This window comes from Macadamia integrifolia, chromosome 11 (assembly GCF_013358625.1).
Source record: "Macadamia integrifolia cultivar HAES 741 chromosome 11, SCU_Mint_v3, whole genome shotgun sequence".
Taxonomy (NCBI): domain Eukaryota; kingdom Viridiplantae; phylum Streptophyta; class Magnoliopsida; order Proteales; family Proteaceae; genus Macadamia; species Macadamia integrifolia.
Window position 1 is genome coordinate 4,015,682 of NC_056567.1, and position 20,299 is coordinate 4,035,980.

General features: G+C 34.3%; 2 protein-coding genes across 2 annotated transcripts; both read left to right on the plus strand.

Moving 5' to 3' along the window:
* The first annotated feature begins 1,348 nt into the window (after positions 1-1,348).
* Positions 1,349-5,155, plus strand: LOC122093369 (protein DMP9-like). The gene is made up of 2 exons (XM_042663701.1): positions 1,349-1,569; positions 4,092-5,155. The coding sequence occupies exon 2, from the start codon at positions 4,100-4,102 to the stop codon at positions 4,730-4,732; it is 633 nt and encodes a 210-aa protein (XP_042519635.1). The 5' UTR covers positions 1,349-1,569; positions 4,092-4,099; the 3' UTR covers positions 4,733-5,155.
* A 9,478-nt stretch (positions 5,156-14,633) lies between these two features.
* Positions 14,634-17,783, plus strand: LOC122093708. Its single transcript, XM_042664135.1, has 2 exons — positions 14,634-14,944; positions 16,661-17,783. Exon 2 carries the CDS (start codon positions 16,697-16,699, stop codon positions 17,276-17,278), a length of 582 nt encoding a protein of 193 aa, XP_042520069.1. The 5' UTR covers positions 14,634-14,944; positions 16,661-16,696; the 3' UTR covers positions 17,279-17,783.
* The last annotated feature ends 2,516 nt before the right edge of the window (positions 17,784-20,299 follow it).

Genomic DNA, 20,299 nt, shown 5'->3' on the forward strand with positions numbered 1-20,299 from the left:
GAACTGAACTCTAATAAGCCAAACGACTTCAAGAGTACATACCGTGTCAACCAGTCGGTTAGAAGACCAATGGATGACCCATATCTTAATTTTTTATTTTTTGGGTAAATACCCTTATCTAATTCATTGATTAGAATGGATTAAAGCAAGGTTTGATTGGCCAAAGGACCTTATCCCAATTTTTTACCCTTAGATCTGAAACTACCTTTATCTCATCGAAATTATTTAATCCCCAACGTCGCTGGGAGGTTAAGAAAATCAGTATTCCTTATTTTAAGAAAATCATTTTATTCCCTGGTGAAAAAATTCTAAAAAATTCATGAATGAAAATTAAAAGCACCTTCTACCTTAGTATAAAAAAAGTCCTATCAATAACCATATAGACATCCTTCAATTCATCGTATGACGACCTACCCCATTACGTGCGGCAATGACTTACTTTAATGTTCGACAGATATCTAACAGCACAAAAAATGACATAGATGTTTTAATATTTATGAGAATAATCTACAAAAGTTGAAAAAGTAATTCTATTAATGTGCATTCTAAATTGATTTATGTTTCTTTTTTATTTACAAATACTATTTGCCTAATATTATCAAATACATTTCTTTACTCCAAATGAACAAAAAAAAGCTAAATAAGAAATACATTTTTGGAATAGAAACATTACAAAACATACCCTTAATTCCCATCGAGTGAGAATGGAGGACCAGCACTATAGGGAAACTCCGAATCACCGACCAAGTCAGAAGCTCAATGTATGCAAACTTAAGAAAAAAAAAAAAAAAAAAAAAACCTTAACCCCGGACTTAGCAGTTGTGGAATTTTTTTATTTTTTTAGAATGTAGACAATTTTCAGCCTATGTATTTTCTCAATGGGTTGATAATTGAAAGATATGGATATGGGGTCAGTATGGGCCAATGAGACTAATTGTTAGCCAAAAAAAAAAAAAAAAAGAAGAAGAAGAAGAAAGAAAGAGATGGGTGAGGGGTCATTCACATGCATTCATACCATGGAACGATTGCTGAGTACATGACAGCTTTTCTTGTGAAACAATTTAAAAAGATGGGGGAAGGAATTATGACCCTTCAATTCGCTTCTCCTTATCTTTTTCTTATGAAACTATACCAAACATAAGCGATACAATACAAGACATCATTGTCCCCTCAACAATTATCATACACAATCACAACTACAACCACTAGCCATTATGTGGTTGAAGATGCTGCAGACCTCAGTTAGAGGAGGCCACATAGAAGCCAAGGAAACAAGCTATATCATCTCATACATTAAACACAAATTAAAACTTCACATCTAATTCTTGAATTTGAATTTTCTTAACCTACGCAAGTTTTCAAATGTGGCTACTAGCCAATCCCTTTCTTGTCCTTAATAAGTTTTGGACCAAACACCTGTTACACAACATTAATGTAGATATAAAGGAATTTGATAAGAAAAGAGGATTGTGCTCACCCATTGTTCGAGGATTCAGTTTTGTGGCATGGAAGGCTGAGGAGTTCAGAGTTCAGAGTTCATCTATTTTCCTCTCCTAGCTAAGAGTTCAGGTTGGTTGTCTCTCACTTATCTTTAGTATTTTTAGCTTTATTAAATTAAATAAGATACACTGGTTGCACACGTATTACTTTTGCTTCAGTTCCGTACCAGATCAGAATTTTTTTTAGTAAAAAAGAGAATATAATAAGTAACTAGTATAAGTTTTGCCTTTGCCAAATGTCTGGACTAGAATTGGTCCTAACTTTTGGGATTTTACTAATGAAAGTAGCCATATCAGGCTCTAAGTCCAGTCCTCACCAAGGAAGAGAACACCCAAACTTGATCAATTAAAAGCCTAGATAGCTCCATGTTTGGCAACATTATGTGCAACAAACATTTTTTAAAACAAACATTTCTTGCTTTGTTAACAAATAGTGCAGAAAGGATGCACTTTGTTCTATGAAACTGGACTTTGCTCTTCTATGCTTCTACCAAGCCTAGAACCTTTGACCTCAAGGTTCAATATATGATATACAAACCATTGAGGTTACAAAGAGGCTGGTACAATGAAACTAGATTTGGGGGTGCTCATATTTATACAATTTTTCATTTCCCTTGTTGCCATTTTTCAAATAAAATGGAGGCCTTAAAATAGCAATTCTGGTCCTCATTAGACTGATACAAGATAAAGTAAGTTCTATTTATATCAAAATTGAGAACTTACACAATAATAGTGGAATTGAGTTTTCCTTCACTCGTAGAAAAGGAAGAGTCCCTTGACCGAGGGTATCAGGTGGAGTGTGAAGGATATCAGGGAATAGCGAAGAGAATTTTTGACTTTATCCAATAGAGGATGAGAGTAATAATGACCCTAGATGGGTGAATGTACTCACACCATATTTGTGAGTCCTAGTTTTACTGACTTGAAAGACTCGATTCCACTTCAAGTGAAGATGGATGACTAGCCCTGTTAATTACATATAGGTCCTCATTTGACTAAACCTAAAGCACCTAAGCACCGTTTAAAAAATGGAGGATATGCACTATTTTGGTGGGTCCTCATCTATAAAAGGGCAAGATAGGAAAAAAAATATACTAAGTCTTAACTTTTCTTTTTGTAAAAGAGGAAATACAAGTCCAAGAAAACAGGGCCAACCACACCGTGAGCCAAAAAAAAAAAAAAAACAACAAACAAACAACACCTTAAAAAGAAAAAAATATGAGCAAAGGGGTAACCATTGGGAGGGGGAATCAATTGAATTTTCTAACTCATCAGGTGTACTTGATCGGATGAAAAGGAGTGATGCAAGTTTGGTTCACATGACTGTGGAAATATTTGAAGACCAATGCGATCACCAAGATGCTACAAAGGTTCGATCGTATCAAGGCCGGAGTGAGGGTGGCTCAAGAGCTAGTCCTATACATTGGACCAAGGAAGAACAGCTAGTATAGTTCAGTCTGCTTGTGCAAGAACAGGTAGCTCACATATTCTTAAGTAGGAATATCACTTTAGCTCCTTAGTGGATTTCTAATATCTCCTCTTGCTTCTCACATCTAATCTTCTTTAGTTCTGGAGGCAGAGAGACTATTGAAGGTTCAGACCAGTGTCCTTCTATTTTCTCCTCGCTAAAACTTCAGGTTGTTATCTCTCTCTTCTCTTTAATATTATTTGTTTTGTTAAACTAAATGAACATCGTAAGGTGAATATATAGGTAATTACAATTCTAGATACGATACAAAATAAGGGTTTATTGATTCCTTTGGTTTAATTAATATAAGTTTTCAAGGATCAAGTTTATATTAAATTAATGGAGTGTTTAGACAAGTGCATGACCAATTCTATTTGTCTATCTATATAGTCTTGTGTGACTCTTAATTCTTTGGCTTCTTTTGCGTTGGATGATCACTTTTCTCTTTTGATTCTTGTTAATTTTCTTTAAAAAAAAAAATTTGTTTTCACTTTCTAGTCACTTGGTTTAAACACCCTGAATTATTTTATTTTATTTTATTTTTTTCTATAAAAGGAAAAGAAAAAAAAAGAGAACACCATACTACCAAAAGAAGGGGAAAGAAAGTACACCATAATACCAATTTTTTTCTTTGTCAACAAATTGGAAAAAAACAATTTATAGAAATTACCTTTGTGATCACGCCTTTTAGGGAATTTAATTTTAATTTCTGTCATTTACAAGGTTCGTAATCTCAGTTCTCAGATTGGGAACTTATTAACCCAAGAGAAAGTAAATTCTATTTATATCAAATTTGAGAACTTGCTATAATAGTGTAACCCCATAGCACATAAGCACCATTCATAAAATAGAGGATATGCACTATTTTGGTGGCCCTCATCTATAAAAGGAAAAGATAGGAAACAAAGAAAAACAAAGTACAAAATAGTAGGTTGGGTTTCTTATTATTGCATAGTGTCATAATAATTCAATATAGTCAATAAGATCTACTTATGTTTCTTAGTTCTCCTTATGTTTCAACGTAAATATAGATTATACCAAAGAGAGCCTTATATTCATATGCTCGTGAAATTAAGGAACCTTATTGAAAAATATGATCAAAACCCTTTTACCCCTTGTTGCAGATTCTGCCATGTCTTCACTATCAGCAAAGAACAATGATAAGGGTGACTCCACAAAAGTGGATGATGTGGAAAACCAAGAACAAGAGGGAACAAAAGGAATGGACAGAAAACCATCTGAGATTTATGCACCAATGAAGCAAACACCATCAAAGACCTCTGTGCTTGTTAATTTTCTCCCCACTGGAACTCTCTTGATCTTCAACATGCTTATTGCACCAATATCTGAAAATGGAAAATGCGATACGGTGAACTTTACAATGATGAACATTCTCATAGCTCTCTGTGTTATCTCCTGCTTCTTTTTTCAACTTGTAGATAGTTATCAAGTTGGCAAGACAGTATACCATGGAATTGTGACTAAAAAAGGGTTGCTATTATTCAACTCTGATCTTGAGAAAAGATATAAAGAGGGAAAAGAGTACACCCTAAAGGCCACAGATTTGATCCATGCAATCATGTCTGTTTTTGTATTTGCAGTGTTTGCATTATCTGATAAGCGTGTAAGGGATTGTTTGTTACCTGCACATGAAGCTGTAATTTCTGAAGTGATGAAGACTTTGCCTCTAATTGTGAGTATTGCTTGTAGTGGCCTGGTTCTCATCTTTCCTGACACTCGCTTCGGTGTAGGGATGCTTGGGTGACTAGAGGATGCAGCTCTTGAAGATCCAGCTTTGTCTCTTATTTGCGTGTGTGTAAAAGTACTCAGAGAATATGCCCTTGAAGATCCTGCTTTGTAGATCTATTGTTTGTCTGTTTTATGTGAGAGTGTGAGAGACAGTGAGAAAGGGAGAGTCTATAAATATTATGGGGGAAGAGTTCTCTGGTAGAGAGTGTGGCTCCAGTATCAGTGAGGAGGCCAATAGGTGGGCATCCAGAGCCATCGAGGGAGTAAGCATTTTCACCTTTCATGGGGTGAGACAATCATTGCAAACCCCTATGTATCTGGTGCAGCAATTAGATACACTCCTAGACAGTCCTTTTTCCCATATTGTTCTCTAAGTTGTATACCTCGACTCAGCTAGCATGTAATAACTATTGTTCTCTAAATTGTGTACATTGTCTCAGCTAGTGTGCTGACGTGTATATGGTAGAAGATGATATGAAAAATTAATAAAATTGTAAGTACATATGGGAGGAATGGAGAATAAATATGGAATATTAAATAATTTTTTTTTTTTTTGAAAACAAAATATTGGAGAATATTATAGCTATAGGTTGCATTATGGGCAAGAGAACCTTGTCCACTTGCGTGGCCACTGTCCCGGGGCATAGGCCAATGGGAGGCCCCACAGAGACATCTAGACAGGAGGTAGTGCCGCACTTATGTATGAGGTAGATATACTCAAAGGAGTCGGCTTCTTTTCTCCTTAAATTATTCAAGTGAATCAACCACATTGTGCCCTGGCCTCTATCCCTCCATACCTCTTCATCTTCGCCAAGAACATTATAACCGCATAATTTCCTATAGCCATATACCCTCTCTATTTGTTCTTCTCCTCCCGTCTAACCTGATAACCATAATTAACTAACTATCCCCTTGATCTTCAAGAATTATAGGTCTCTCTCTCTCTCTCTCTCTCTCTCTCTCTCTCTCCCTCCTTGGTTATAAGCCCCAAATATAGTCGAGTAAAATATGGCACAATGCTTAACAGAAAACCAATTTTGACGATTTTGAAATCTATCTTCTTCTTCTTCTTCTTTTTTTGGTTAACATGCTAAAACCTTTCCCGATTCATAACTTGATGAGTTCCCAATCTCATGGTGATATTGGTTTATTTTTGTTTAGTCATTTGAAATCTAATTTACTTGAAGGTACTAAACCCTATTCTAGATGGTGACTCAACTATCTTTAGAAGCCTCCATCCCCTTTCTTTCCAGAGGAATAATAATTTTTGTTCACTTCTTTACACCTTCTTTTCTTTCTAAAAGAGTGGCAATTTTTTGAATTTAAAATTGAAACTCAATTTTATCTTGTCAAACCCTTGGAAATCTGAGCCACATCCAATAACTCTGTGGTTAGATTACCCTCACTAGAGTAAGGGCCCGTTTGGTATCGTTTCTGTTTCAGAAACGCCGTTTCGTGTCAAAAACGAAAATTTCAGTTTCTGTGTCAAAACGTATTTTTTAAATGAAAAAATGGTGTTTCAAAATTTCAGATTTTTATCGGGAATTTTTTTTTTTTTTGTAAAATGGAACGAAACTGGGAAGACGGAACTCCATTTTGGAGTTCTGTCCAATCTCGTTTTTTCAGTTTTTTTTTTCACTTTTTGTTCCAAAAAAACAGAAACGGACCATAAGTGCACCAAACAGAAGATTCCGTTTTTTCGTTCCAATAGAACGAAAAAACTCCAGAAACGTTTTTTTAGAACGATACCAAACGGAGCCTAATGGTTCTCACGGACGCCAATACTTAAAACCACACAACAAATAGCTATATGTCCTAGTAAAAAAAAAAATATATACAAAAAAAATAATAAGACAAAATCATAATGATTTTCTAATATGTCTCTCTCTCGTTAAAAAAAAAAAAAAAAAAGAATTGTTTCTTTTCTTAACTTCCCAACATAAGGTTTGTTAGATACCCAGGCGATAGTCCTAAAAAAGAGATTGGTTCCTAGAAGCCACCAAGTCTATACTGACGCATCTATAGTTTGGAGGCCTCGTGCTGTGGGGATACGGGATCTGTTTTACTTGATTAGAGTGGCCATCTCCATATGGTTAATACATGTCATGCTTTTTGGAGTTAAGCAGTGGTTGGGGAAGCCATGGCTATTAGATTGGATTTGGAGACTGCTATAAATGACAGAGTTTTGTTGAGTTATCATCCACTCAAAATGTCTTACGGATGAATCTGTGCCTCTAGTACATCTCCATGATTTTTTGTTGGATCTAAGCATTCTTTGAAATGATAATTTCATAAAGAAATGAAAGCTACAATAATGAATATAGTTCCTAGCACACCTGGGCCTTGACCTAACAGTTTGATAATGCTTGCTTGATTGTTGGTTAATGGATCCATTCCTCACAATGAACACCGGTGCTTGAGATATTCATATGCGCCAATTAAGTTTAGCTTCATGCTTTCGAAATGTTAAGACTTCCACCTTAAAACCATATGATCCCCTTGTATTGGGCCCAGTGGCCCTTTGCACCAAAACAAATATTGTCGTTCCCATTAGCTCAACTTTTTCATATTGAAGCGTTCCTATCAGCTCTACTTGAATGGAAACTTTCATAAAGAAACGAAGGGTACAATAATGACATCCTTTATGGTTGTCAATTTTTTAAAAGTGAAGAAAAGAGAAGTAGAAAATGTTTAAAGTAATAAAACTACCTTAAAGTGCCAGGGTAGCTATTCAAATCACCATTCCCCTGCTTTGTTGCAGTGGCATTCATTGCCTACTTTTAAGTGCATCAGTTTTACCTTGCAAAATGTATATTTATGAATCTACATTGTAGATAATGTTTTGTTAAAATGAGATCCGTTTTGATACCATTTGTAATGTCGAATCTCATTAATTTTGACAAAATATTGTCTTCTTTGGTCCATGGGCCTCAGGTTATAAAACGTATTAAGGAAGCTAGAGGTTATCAATTAGTCCAACAACTTTCCCCTAGGTGATGTAGGACTAAAGTTTGTACATCCTCACGAATCTTTCAGACTTTACCGTATTTTTTGTGGAAACACCTCAAACGATCTCTTAGGCGGGTTCGGTACTTGCCATATTCTTGAGTGTATTAATGTATAGTAAAGACTTTTAAGTTTGGAACTATCTTAGCATAAGGTATCAATAGATTTGCCCTTTGTTTTATTTTTAAAAGTTATTTAATATGAGGGTAAAAATGGATTTTCAAGAAATTACAAGTCATTTTAAGATAGCATTTAATGTGATTCCTATGTGAAATGATAAATTTACCCTAATTGAAAAACACTGCATTAAATACTTTTGGAAGTAAAACAAGGGGAAATTAAATAAATGTGTCACATTTTAAATACACCAAATGGGGTGTTATTTAGACACTCCCTTTAAGTTATTTCTATTTGTAAATTATTTGTTTTGTGCAATTTTATTTGTTATGCATCTTTGATCCTGTTTCCCTTCTTTAGAAATAGTTATCCCCTATCATTTTAAAGGTAATTTCACTGTTATATATGAAATAAATATGATTTGATTTTGCAGCATTTCATATCTTCCTCAAGCAACTTCTTTTTATGAAAGATAAAATTCATTAAAATAAGTATGGCAAACGACGGCTATAGTCTGCCCTGAATTGATGTGCCAATGGTTTGGAACAAAAAAATAAAAAAATAATAAAAACAAAATACAAAACAAAAAACAAAAATTTATCCTATTCTATGAGAGGGAGAGATGGTGTGAATGAGGAGATTTGAATCAACAACCTCCTGCTAGGATGGGCTCTAAAATGAGTCTAACTTGGGTTTGTTTTAGTAGCCATTTATAGATACTATAGATCCCAATTATGGATTGGATACAAATGGGTTATAACTGTTTATAATTTTTATTTTATTTTATTTATTTATTTATTTGCTAACGAAAGAAATTCAAGTGTCTTGCGGGGTCATACTGACCCCATAACCTCATGGACGAAGTCATATTGGGATTAAATGAGAACCATTCAATTTTCACGAAAAACATTGAAAAACACTAAACAATTATCTCAAGAAGATAAGAGGAGTCAAACTCAAAGAACTATACATTTGCTGAGACAAAAATTCCTTAGTAACTACATTATCCCTAGGGATTATAATTATATTACATTAGGTTTTTTTTTAATTGATAGAGAAATTATGTCTCCTCCTACCAAAAAAATAAAAAATCATGTCTCCAAGAATTATCTAGTCAAGCAGCAGACACAACCCTCCTTAGTCAAGTCATCGTCTATAATGGGTAAGGAAAAAAAAAAAAAAAAAAAAGTGAGTCTACACTTTATTGTCCTATATCCTTATCTAGTCATCCTCCACTCAAGGAAGAAAAATGCTATCCACATACAGATTTACAGGGGCCCAAAACTCATTCAAAAGGACAAAGCATAAAGAAGGAACAATGCTAGATACTGCTACTCCAGTACTGTTCTCCTCTTCTATTCAAACTCCGTAAAGCCTTTTTTTTTTCTTCTTTCCTATTAAGTGCATACTCTTAGATCGTGGGGTTGTTTTGAGATAGAATTGATTTGAAGCTCACATGATCACCTGATACAGAGATAAGGAGAAGCTCACAAGATCCATCTTGGAAGGTGACTTTGATAACTCCATGTTAGAAGGTGAATGGGGAAGAACACCAGAGAGAAGTTATGATCACTGTTAACCAAAGCGCAACTCAGTGAAGATAGGTTGTTATTTTTTAAAAATTTAGGAAAAATATGGCTGATTGGATTTTATAACATTTAGCTGAAAGAAGAAATAGTTCCAACATGAATTCTTTTAGATCAATTTAATTGGAGAATATTTAACATTTGTTTCTATCCATAAATTCCGTCAATGTATTCTAAAAAATTGGTTGGTTCAGAATTTTATTGAAGTCATTAGTAATTAAATATATTAATTTTAAAATATCTTTTATTTCATTTGATTGTTGTGAGAAAGTGGTCTCTCCTCTTCTTCCCCCGGCCTTTCTCACTCCGTAGAGGAAGAGTTTCGGGTAGATGCTCTGAGTTTGTTAAGGTTTCATTTCTTTTGATGTGGTAGAGTTGAGAAGTTCGGTTTCTCTTCTGCTGATGGCAATACTGAAGGTGGGGATGATATTCTTGCTTCTCCTCTCTCTGTTTATGAGTTTCTGGTGTCATTTTTTACCCAGCTTGTAATTATTTTTTGTTTTTCTCTTATTTAATAAACATAACCAAAAATAAATAAATAAATAAAATAAAATGATTACTGTAATGAACTAGAGATACACATGTAGGCTAAAGAATTCAAGTAATCATAATCAGCACTGGAGTTGGTTGCCGCGGATTTTGATCCAATTCTAATCTTAATTAGCCTCAATCATGAAAATTTAAACTAATTATTAATAATTTAGAATCAGCAACAACAATAGAAACAACAAAAAATCCTAGAAAAACCATTTTGGATTGGGCAGAACTAGGATCCGATCTCGATTCCTAGAACCCTGATAGGCTAGGGATAAATAATAGTTGGTTATTTGTAATTTGGAAAAAATATTAGGCTTTGTAATTAAGATCACTTATGTCTCACTTCTCTTTACTGTTTTTTTTATTCTTCGAAGTTGTAAGGGTTTGCAATCGTCTTCTTTAACACACAGAGGGTATGTAGACAAGCTAAAGACTTTTACAATTGTGCGAACTTGAAGTATGTATATCTATTATTCTCTTTCGTTGATGGTTTATAGACATGAAGGACACAATCCATGAGATGTCTTTCTTTCTTTTTTTATTTTTTATTTTTATAGCATGCCTTCAGTCCAATAGATCTAATATAATTATAATCACATTAACAAATGTATAGTCTTATCTCTTGAAGGAAATATATGTTTTTCATTTTTCTATCCCATAAAAACATGTGCATTAATTCATAGATTTAAAAAATATGAATGGTGGTCTAAATAAGGGGTATTGCCCACCCCACTTTTTTCCCTTTCTAATTTGGTATTTATACAGAACCCTCTTAGTAAGAACTAGTATCAAACCATATAATCTCTAGAAAAACTGTCACATACCAAAATCCATGAATTGATCAATTTATAAATATCCATTTCTCTTTTGTTTTAATTTTTTTATTTCTTTGTTTCAACACCACACTTTGATTGGTGAAATTCAAAACATAGCTTCTATTCACATAACTTGCAGTTTATGTTTTTTTTAACCTATGTATTAATGATCTAGAGACACATTTGTAAGCAAGTGGTAAAATATGATAAAAATCCAATGCTATCGTCCTATAAAGAAATTTAGATTGGAGGAGGGGATAATTTGTAATTATATATTAAATATGGTATCTAATTAAACTAATTACTAATGATATTCTTCTTCTTTTCTCCTCATAGTTTGATTCTTCAAAACCTAGCATTTGTAACTATCTTCTTCAACACAAGGAGGGTGCGTGAATAAGTTAGAGGTTTTCGCAATTGTGAAAGCTTGAGGTATGTACATATATTCTTCTCTTTAGTTGGTGATTTGTGGACCTGAAGAAGTCAATTCATGGGATATAGAAAATTTGGTTTCCTCATTAAATTATAATTTCATCTTATAATGCTTTTAGTCCAATAGATTTAATATAGAATATTGATCAGCTCAATAAATGTTTAGTCTTAGCTCTTGGGTAAAAAAAATATTGTTTTTCCACTCCAAAAAGGCATGCTTATTAATTCATAGTTTTAAAGAAAAGGGATGCTGAACAAACGGTAAAGGGGATTGTCCCCTTGGTTTAGTGTTAAGAAAATAATAATAATAATAAAATAAAATAAAAATAAAATTGTAGATCTTTAAATTCTTTTTTTTAACCAACAATTTGATTCGTCAAATTCAAAATCTCATATCTTTTCATATTAATTGGTAGTCTAGAATTAAAATCTATGTATTAATGAGAACGAGAATCATGGCATCTACCTAAGGTAATATGACAGATTTGGGTCCCCCCCCCCTTCTTCCCGTCAAGAAGGTATAAAATAAGACCCAAATCCTCCATTGAAAGGAAAAGGGATAAATTGACATTTAGTTACAACTAGTCCAACAAGAATCTAAATAACACATGCTCTAAAGATAAAGAAAAACTAAAAAAGCAAGTTTAAATTTGTCAGAACTTCTAGGCATTTGTCATTGATAGGAAATATAAATAATTCCTAGTTAAAATTACATGGCATTCCCAACTATTTTCTGCTCTGAGCTTAGAGAGGCATGATTTGTATTTTTAGGGACATCACTTTCTCCGATAGAAAAGTGGCTAATGAGGTCTAGAGGTATTTAACAAATCATTCATATAAACATAAGCTACTTAGATATAAGGAAAATTATCTTGTACCACCCTTATTTTTAAAATTTATTTGAGATACCACTCTAAAAAATAAAAAATGGCAAACGTACCCCTAAAGTCTAACACCGTTAATTTACAAATGAAATTTATCATTTTTACCTTAAAACAAAATACAAATAAAAAAAGGCTAATTCTCATTTGAACCCTAGAAAGAGGATGTTTGCAGCACCTCTTCTTCTCAGGCGATGATTACAACAGCGAGGTCGCCGCTTGCAGCAGCCAGCGATTGACGGCCAATCGAAGGAAGATGAATCATTGGGGGTGAGAAACATAGGAGCTGCACCAACATTGTGGGTGATGATCGAAGATCACTACCTCAACTGAAATAGAAGTATAGGACTGAGAAGGGTTTTCTTTCAAACCTTCTGAATCGTCGCCGCCGTCAGCGATCTGCTCATTAATTGCAGTGTATTCATTGGTTGTCTAGCCATCTCCAATAGCAGCTTCTGAGTGTAATTGCTGGGTATTGTTGTTTTTCATCACGGGTGGTCTAAGAATATGTCAACAAATGGATAGGTGGTGCATGATTCGTTACCAAATTTTAGAGAAACCAAACCAGGAACTTTGTCTTCCTACAGTTTTGCCGAGGACGAGGTGGGTGATCTTTGGTGACATATTTCTCTATTTGCACCTATTTGACAATACAACTCCAGCTTTTGGAGGCACTTCAATAATAAGGGAAGAATGTCTAGCTGATTCTGACATCATCTGATACGCCATTGATCTGATCCAACAAGGAAACATTCCAGTCAGGAATTCTAATTTGATCTATTTGCCCATTGAAACTCCAGATTGCCGATGGCAGTTGTCACCCTTTGTCTTCCTACCATTTTGTACCACTCTGAGATCGTCCTGGCCTGTGTGTGACGCTATACCCCATTCCGATCAATCACCAGGAACAACCCATTTTTAATCGCAATTGTGAAGGAGTTCAATCTATATCTATCCATGTATTCTTCTAACTCTAAAACTAAGGGACTCAGAACTGGGGCAGCGGTCCGGCGGAATATTGATTGGAATGGGGTGGAGGGCCCAGGTGAACTTACCGTGTAGTAATTTGCCCCGGGAAGAACAACAACGGCGTTTATTAGCCAAGAGGGTAAAATAACAAATTTTCTCTTGAAGAGTAAACACGTCATTTAAAAAATACCAAACGTGACACATCATCACTTCACACTTGTGACCTAACGGAATGGATTTAAGAGTAATTATTTAAAAAAAAAAGGGTATATACATGTCATTTTTTATTTTTTAGGATGGTATCTCAAATAAATTTTTAAAACAGGGTAGTACAAGATAATTTTCCTAGATATAATCTTGGTGTCTTGTTTTAAAATTTTGAAAAGATCATGAATGAACACAAATAATTATTCTTAAAATCAATAATTCGATCTGAGAGATCAACCAATTTGAAACTCCATTAGAAGAAGGAACTATGGAGAAAGACATCACTTTAATCCTCGTAAAAAAGTTTACCCTGCTGGTCTATATTCTTGGTAGAGGGAAAACAAAGAAGAATACCAAATTTTATCGACCCTAGACCCCTTTAAGTCTTTCTTCAGGATTCTTTTTTTAATTGTCTTATAGTTACTTTATAATTCATCTCATATATGCAGTGAGGAAAGAAAAATGTAAAATAACTATTCCAATGGATTGTATATTTTTGTAGGGAAACACTTTAAGGTTAATTTGTGTTAATTTGTGAGCAGATCTAACATAAAATAAGATTGGTTGCATATATTTTTATTTTATAAAGAAAATATTTTTCATATTTTACCTAGAGGCTTTTGCAATTATGAAAGCTTGAGGCTTGAGGTGATGGTTTGTCAAGGCTAGAATCGGTGACCAAATCGGTTCTGTCGGTGCCAATACAGATCGGACTAGAATCGGTCTTGCTGAGGTTGGGTCCACTATCCATCTGTCTTAAAGCTATGTTTATTTCTGTAAGTAAAATAAAGATCTTTTCTTTTATGTTTTTATCAAGAGTGAGAAAAATAGTTTATAAGAAAGTGTTTCTAATAGGGGACTGCAGTTCCTACATATGTGCGAAGATGAAGAATCCATAGAAACATTATTTTTCTTTTTATGAAGTGGGTTGCTCATTTCGCGTCCCCCTCCCCCATCCCAAAAGAAATTTCCATTAATTAAGGGGGAATACGTACACATAGACTAACAAGGAGTGAATTTTTTTTTTTTTTTATTTAAATAAATGATTCTTAGAAGAAGTGTGTTTGTGTTTGTGGAGGGGCGATTCCAGGCAATGTCGCGTCAACATTCTTTCTCGCACTAGATTACAAATACAAAGAGCAATAGTTAGGGGAAGAAATGAAAAGAAGTAATTGAAAAGAGATGAGTTTGAGTTTGTGTTTGTGGAGGAATATTGAACTCTTTAATCAAGTAACTGTCCATATAATGGGGAAGAAAAGAAAAGAAGAAAGCAAAAGTGATTGTGTCCACACATTATTGTCCTCTTTATCTAGTCATATACTGCACTCAGGGAAGAAAAATACTCTCTTTTAGGTATATTTCTTTGAGATCTTATAAAGTCTCAAAACTCATTCTGAAGGCCAGAGCATCTAGGAACGAATCTATGTATTACTACTTCTCTAGTTCTCCTCTTCTATTCATAAACTGTGAACCTTTTTTATTGTTCTTTTTTATCAAGTGCACACTCTTCCCTTGTGGGATTGTTTTGAGAGAGAATCGATTTGAAGCTCACCTGACCACCTGATACAGAGTTAAGAAGCAGCTCACGAGATCCATTGGAAGGTGACACTGTATGGGGAAGTACACCAGAGAGAAGAAATGGCTGTTAATCGAAGGGCAACTCAGTGACCATATATAGGTAAGTATTTTATTTTTTATTTTTTAAATTAAGAAAAATGTGACTAATAGGAATTTACAACGTTTAGCTGAAAATAATTCTGATCATCAATTATTTTAGACCAATTTGATTGGTGAATATTGAAATTCTGTCACTGTATTTTAAAGAATTTATTGGTTCAAAATTTTATTGAAGTAATTAAAAATTTTATTTAATATTTTCAAAATAATTTAACAATTTTTAATGAACTAGAGTCACGTTTGTAGGCTAAAGGAGTCGAGTAATCGGAAATAATATTCAATTTGGTTGTCTCTGATTCTGATCCAATTCTAATCTGAGTTGGCTTGAGAAAGAAAGAAAGAAAGAAAGAAAAAAAAAAAACCATTTGAATTAGAAAAAAAAAAAATCGTAGAAAACCCATTCTAGATTGGATGTCAATTAATATTTAGTTATTTTCTGATCTTTAGCCAAAAAAAAAAAGGAAGGATTGGACAGAATTGGGAACTGTCGTGGCCAATTAGTCCAATCCGATCTAAATTCCTAGAACCATAGTAGGCTAGGGGTAAAATAATAGGTGCTTAATTTTAATTATTTGAAATATTACATATGCTAATTAATTAAGATCACTTATGCCTCATTTTTCTTTTCTGCTCTTGGTTTTGTTTTTTAAAGCCCTAGGGTTTGTAATTTTTTTTTTTTTTTTTGTTAACAAAAGTGTCCGGGTTAGCTTACGCGCGCCTCGACTAATCCTCAGGGAGACTAGCACAGCAACCCACCGCTATGATCTCCATGTAAATCGCAGATGCACATATGGGAAATCAAACCTGAGACCGTGCGTCTAATCCACACAATCTTCAGTTGTCATAACCATCTGGGCAACCCACGGGTGGGTACAAAATAAATAAGAAAACACACACACACTCACACAGAGGGTATGTATATAAGTAGAGGGTTTGTGCGATTGTGAAAGCTTAAGGTATGTATATCTATTATTTTCTCTCTCTTTTCTTTTTTTGTTTTTTGTTTGTTTAGGGTAAACCTTTAGTTGTTCCTTGTTTAAATTACCGTTAAAACAAGGAACAATGGAGAAACGGCGCCACTTTAATGCTTGTTAAAAGAGTTTATACTGCTGGTCTATATTCTTAGCAAAGGGAATCAAAGAGAAGTACCAAATTAGATGGACCCCATACCCTTTTTTACTCTTTCTTCTGATTTTTTTTTTTTTATTATCTTCATATAGTTACTTTATAATTCATCTTGTATGGTTGTATATGCATTATGGAAAGAAAAATGTGGTTTTATATTTTCGTAGGGAGATACTTTAATGTTAAAATTCTCATATAGTTACTTTATAATTCTCTTTTGAAGAAAATAGTTTTTCTTATTGTACCTATTTTTGGCACCCCATAGAACATGTGTCACAAGTGCCAACTAAGCAGTTAGGAAGAGCTGTGTTTGCCCCTAAAATAAAAAAGTGTACAAATAAATAAATAAATAAAATCAGAATTTGGCAGTCCATAATTCTAACTCAAGCATGTTCCAAACCAAAATAATATAAATAAATAAAAACTAACAAAGTTAATTCAAATTTGTGGGTCTGTCTAAATATCTAATTGGAAGTCTCAACTATTCCAAGTAGCCGATTTATTTATTTATTTTAAAACATTTCAAGTAGCAATTAATAAACGTGAAATTTCCATTTATTGCCAATTCTAACTTTCAAGATTTTATTTTCAGTATTCATCATCTCTCTGCTAGTTTTAAGCTACAACAATGGATATTGTCATTGGACCCACCACAGAAGTGGTCAAGTATTTGGTTTCTCCCTTCATGCAGCACGCCAACTATCTTGTTCATAATAAGAGAAATGCTAATGACCTTAGAAACCAAATAGCAAAACTTGGAGATCTGAAAACAGATGTGCAACGTTCTGTCGATGCGGCTCACAGGAGAGGAGAAGTGATAAAAGTGGTGGTGGAAAGTTGGTTAACAAGAGTGAATCAAATAGAGTCTGAGGAGATAACATTACATAATGCATTGGAAGAGATCAAGGGATGCCTCCAAGGGGGTTGCTCTGGGCCTTATGAAGTAGGGAAAGATGCAAAATGCATGATTGACAATGTCAATCAGCTACTAAATGAAGGTCAACAATTTTCTGTTTTTCCAGATCCTTCTCCGTTTCATCCAGGCCCAGAATCCATGCAGACACTAGACTTTCAAGTTTATGAGTCCACCAAATTAGCTATGCACAAAATCATGGGGCCTTTGAAGGATGAGAATATCAACATGATTGGTGTATATGGGATAGTAGAGATGCATGGATTCTCTTCAAATGGGCTGCTGGAGATTGTATAGAGGACGACGATACGCTAGGTCCGTTGGTAAATCAATTTGTATTAGAATGTGGGGGATTACCAATGGCAATCGTTGTAATTGGAAGTGCACTACGAGATAATGACCATTTGGAATGGGAAGATGCAATCAGCGAGGTCGCCGCTTGCAGCAGCCAGCGATTGACGGCCAATCGAAGGAAGATGAATCATTGGGGGTGAGAAACATAGGAGCTGCACCAACATTGTGGGTGATGATCGAAGATCACTACCTCAACTGAAATAGAAGTATAGGACTGAGAAGGGTTTTCTTTCAAACCTTCTGAATCGTCGCCGCCGTCAGCGATCTGCTCATTAATTGCAGTGTATTCATTGGTTGTCTAGCCATCTCCAATAGCAGCTTCTGAGTGTAATTGCTGGGTATTGTTGTTTTTCATCACGGGTGGTCTAAGAATATGTCAACAAATGGATAGGTGGTGCATGATTCGTTACCAAATTTTAGAGAAACCAAACCAGGAACTTTGTCTTCCTACCGTTTTGCCGAGGACGAGGTGGGTGATCTTTGGTGACATATTTCTCTATTTGCACCTATTTGACAATACAACTCCAGCTTTTGGAGGCACTTCAATAATAAGGGAAGAATGTCTAGCTGATTCTGACATCATCTAATACGCCATTGATCTGATCCAATAAGGAAACATTCCAGTCAGGAATTCTAATGATCTATTTGCCCATTGAAACTCCATATTGCCCATGGCAATTGTCACCCTTTGTCTTCCTACCATTTTGTACCACTCTGAGATCGTCCTGGCCTGTGTGTGACGCTATACCCCATTCCGATCAATCACCAGGTACAACCCATTTTTAATCGCAATTGTGAAGGAGTTCAATCTATATCTATCCATGTATTATTCTAACTCTAAAACTAAGGGACTCAGAACTGGGGCAGCGGTCCGGCAGAATATTGATTGGAATGGGGTGGAGGGCCCAGGTGAACTTACCGTGTAGTAATTTGCCCCGGGAAGAACAACAACGGCGTTTATTAGGCAAGAGGGTAAAATAACAAATTTTCTCTTGAAGAGTAAACACATCATTTAAAAAATACCAAACGTGACATGTCATCACTTCACGCTTGTGAGCTAAAGGAATGGATTTAAGAGTAATTATTTAAAAAAAAAAAGGGTTTATACATGTCATTTTTTATTTTTTACGGTGGTATCTCAAATAAATTTTTAAAACAGGGTAGTACAAGATAATTTTCCTAGATATAATCTTGGTGTCTTGTTTTAAAATTTTGAAAAGATCATGAATGAACACAAATAATTATTCTTAAAATCAATAATTCGATCTGAGAGATCAACCAATTTGAAACTCAATTAGAAGAAGGAACTATGGAGAAAGACATCACTTTAATGCTCGTAAAAAAGTTTACCCTGTTGGTCTATATTCATGGTAGAGGGAAAACAATGAAGAATACCAAATTTGATGGACCCTAGACCCCTTTAAGGCTTTCTTCAGGATTCTTTTTTTAATTGTCTTATAGTTACTTTATAATTCATCTCATATATGTAGTGAGGAAAGAAAAATGTAAAATAACTATTCCAATGGATTGTATATTTTTATAGGGAAACACTTTAAGGTTAATTTGTGTTAATTTGTGAGCAGATCTAACATAAAATAAGATTGGTTGCATATATTTTTATTTTTTAAAGAAAATATTTTTCATATTTTACCTGGAGGCTTTTGCAATTATGAAAGCTTGAGGCTTGAGGCTTGAGGTGATGGTTTGTCAAGGCTAGAATCGGTGACCAAATCGGTTTTGTCGGTGCCAATACAGATCGGACTAGAATCGGTCTTGCTGAGGTTGGGTCCACTATCTATCTGTTTTAAAGCTATGTTTATTTCTGTAAGTAAAATAAAGATCTTTTCTTTTATGTTTTTATCAAGAGTGAGAAAAATAGTTTATAAGAAAGTGTTTTAATAGGGACTGCAGTTCCTACATATGTGCGTAGATGAAGAATCCACAGAAACATTATTTTTCTTTTTATGAGGTGGGTTGTTCATTTCGCGTCCCCCTCCCCCATCCCAAAAGAAATTTCCATTAATTAAGGGGGTATACGTACACATAGACTAACAAGGAGTGAATTTTTTTTTTTTTTTTTTTTTTTATTTAAATAGATGATTCTTAGAAGAAGTGAGTTTGTGTTTGTGGAGGGGCGATTCCAGGCAATGTCGCGTCAACATTCTTTCTCACACTAGATTAGAAATACAAAGAGCAGCAATTAGGGGAAGAAATGAAAAGAAGTAATTGAAATGAAAAGAAGTAATTGAAAAGAGATGAGTTTGTGTTTGTGGAGGAATATTGAACTCTTTAATCAAGTAATTGTCCATATAATGGGGAAGAAAAGAAAAGAAGAAAGCAAAAGTGATTGTGTCCACACAGTATTGTTCTCTTTATCTAGTCATACTCCACTCAGGGAATAAAAATACTCTCTTTTGGGTGTATTTCTTTGAGATCTTACAAAGTCCCAAAACTCATTCTGAAGGTCAAAGCATCTAGGAACGAAGCTATGTATTACTACTTCTCTAGTTCTCCTCTTCTATTCATAAACTGTGAACCTTTTTTATTGTTCTTTTTTATCCAATGCACACTCTTCCCTTGTGGGATTGTTTTGAGAGGGAATCGATTTGAAGCTCACCATGACCACCTGATACAGAGTTAAGAAGCAGCTCACGAGATCCATCGTGGAAGGTGACACTCTGTGGGGGTACACCAGAGAGAAGAAATGGCTGTTAACCAAAGGGCAACTCAGTGACCATATATAGGTAAGTATTTTATTTTATTTTTTTAAATTAAGAAAAATGTGACTAATAGGAATTTACAACGTTTAGCTGAAAATAATTCTGAGCATCAATTATTTTAGACCAATTTGATTGGTGAATATTGAAATTCTGTCACTGTATTTTAAAGAAGTTATTGGTTCAAATTTTTATTTAATATTTTCAAAATAATTTATCAATTTTTAATGAACTAGAGTCACATTTG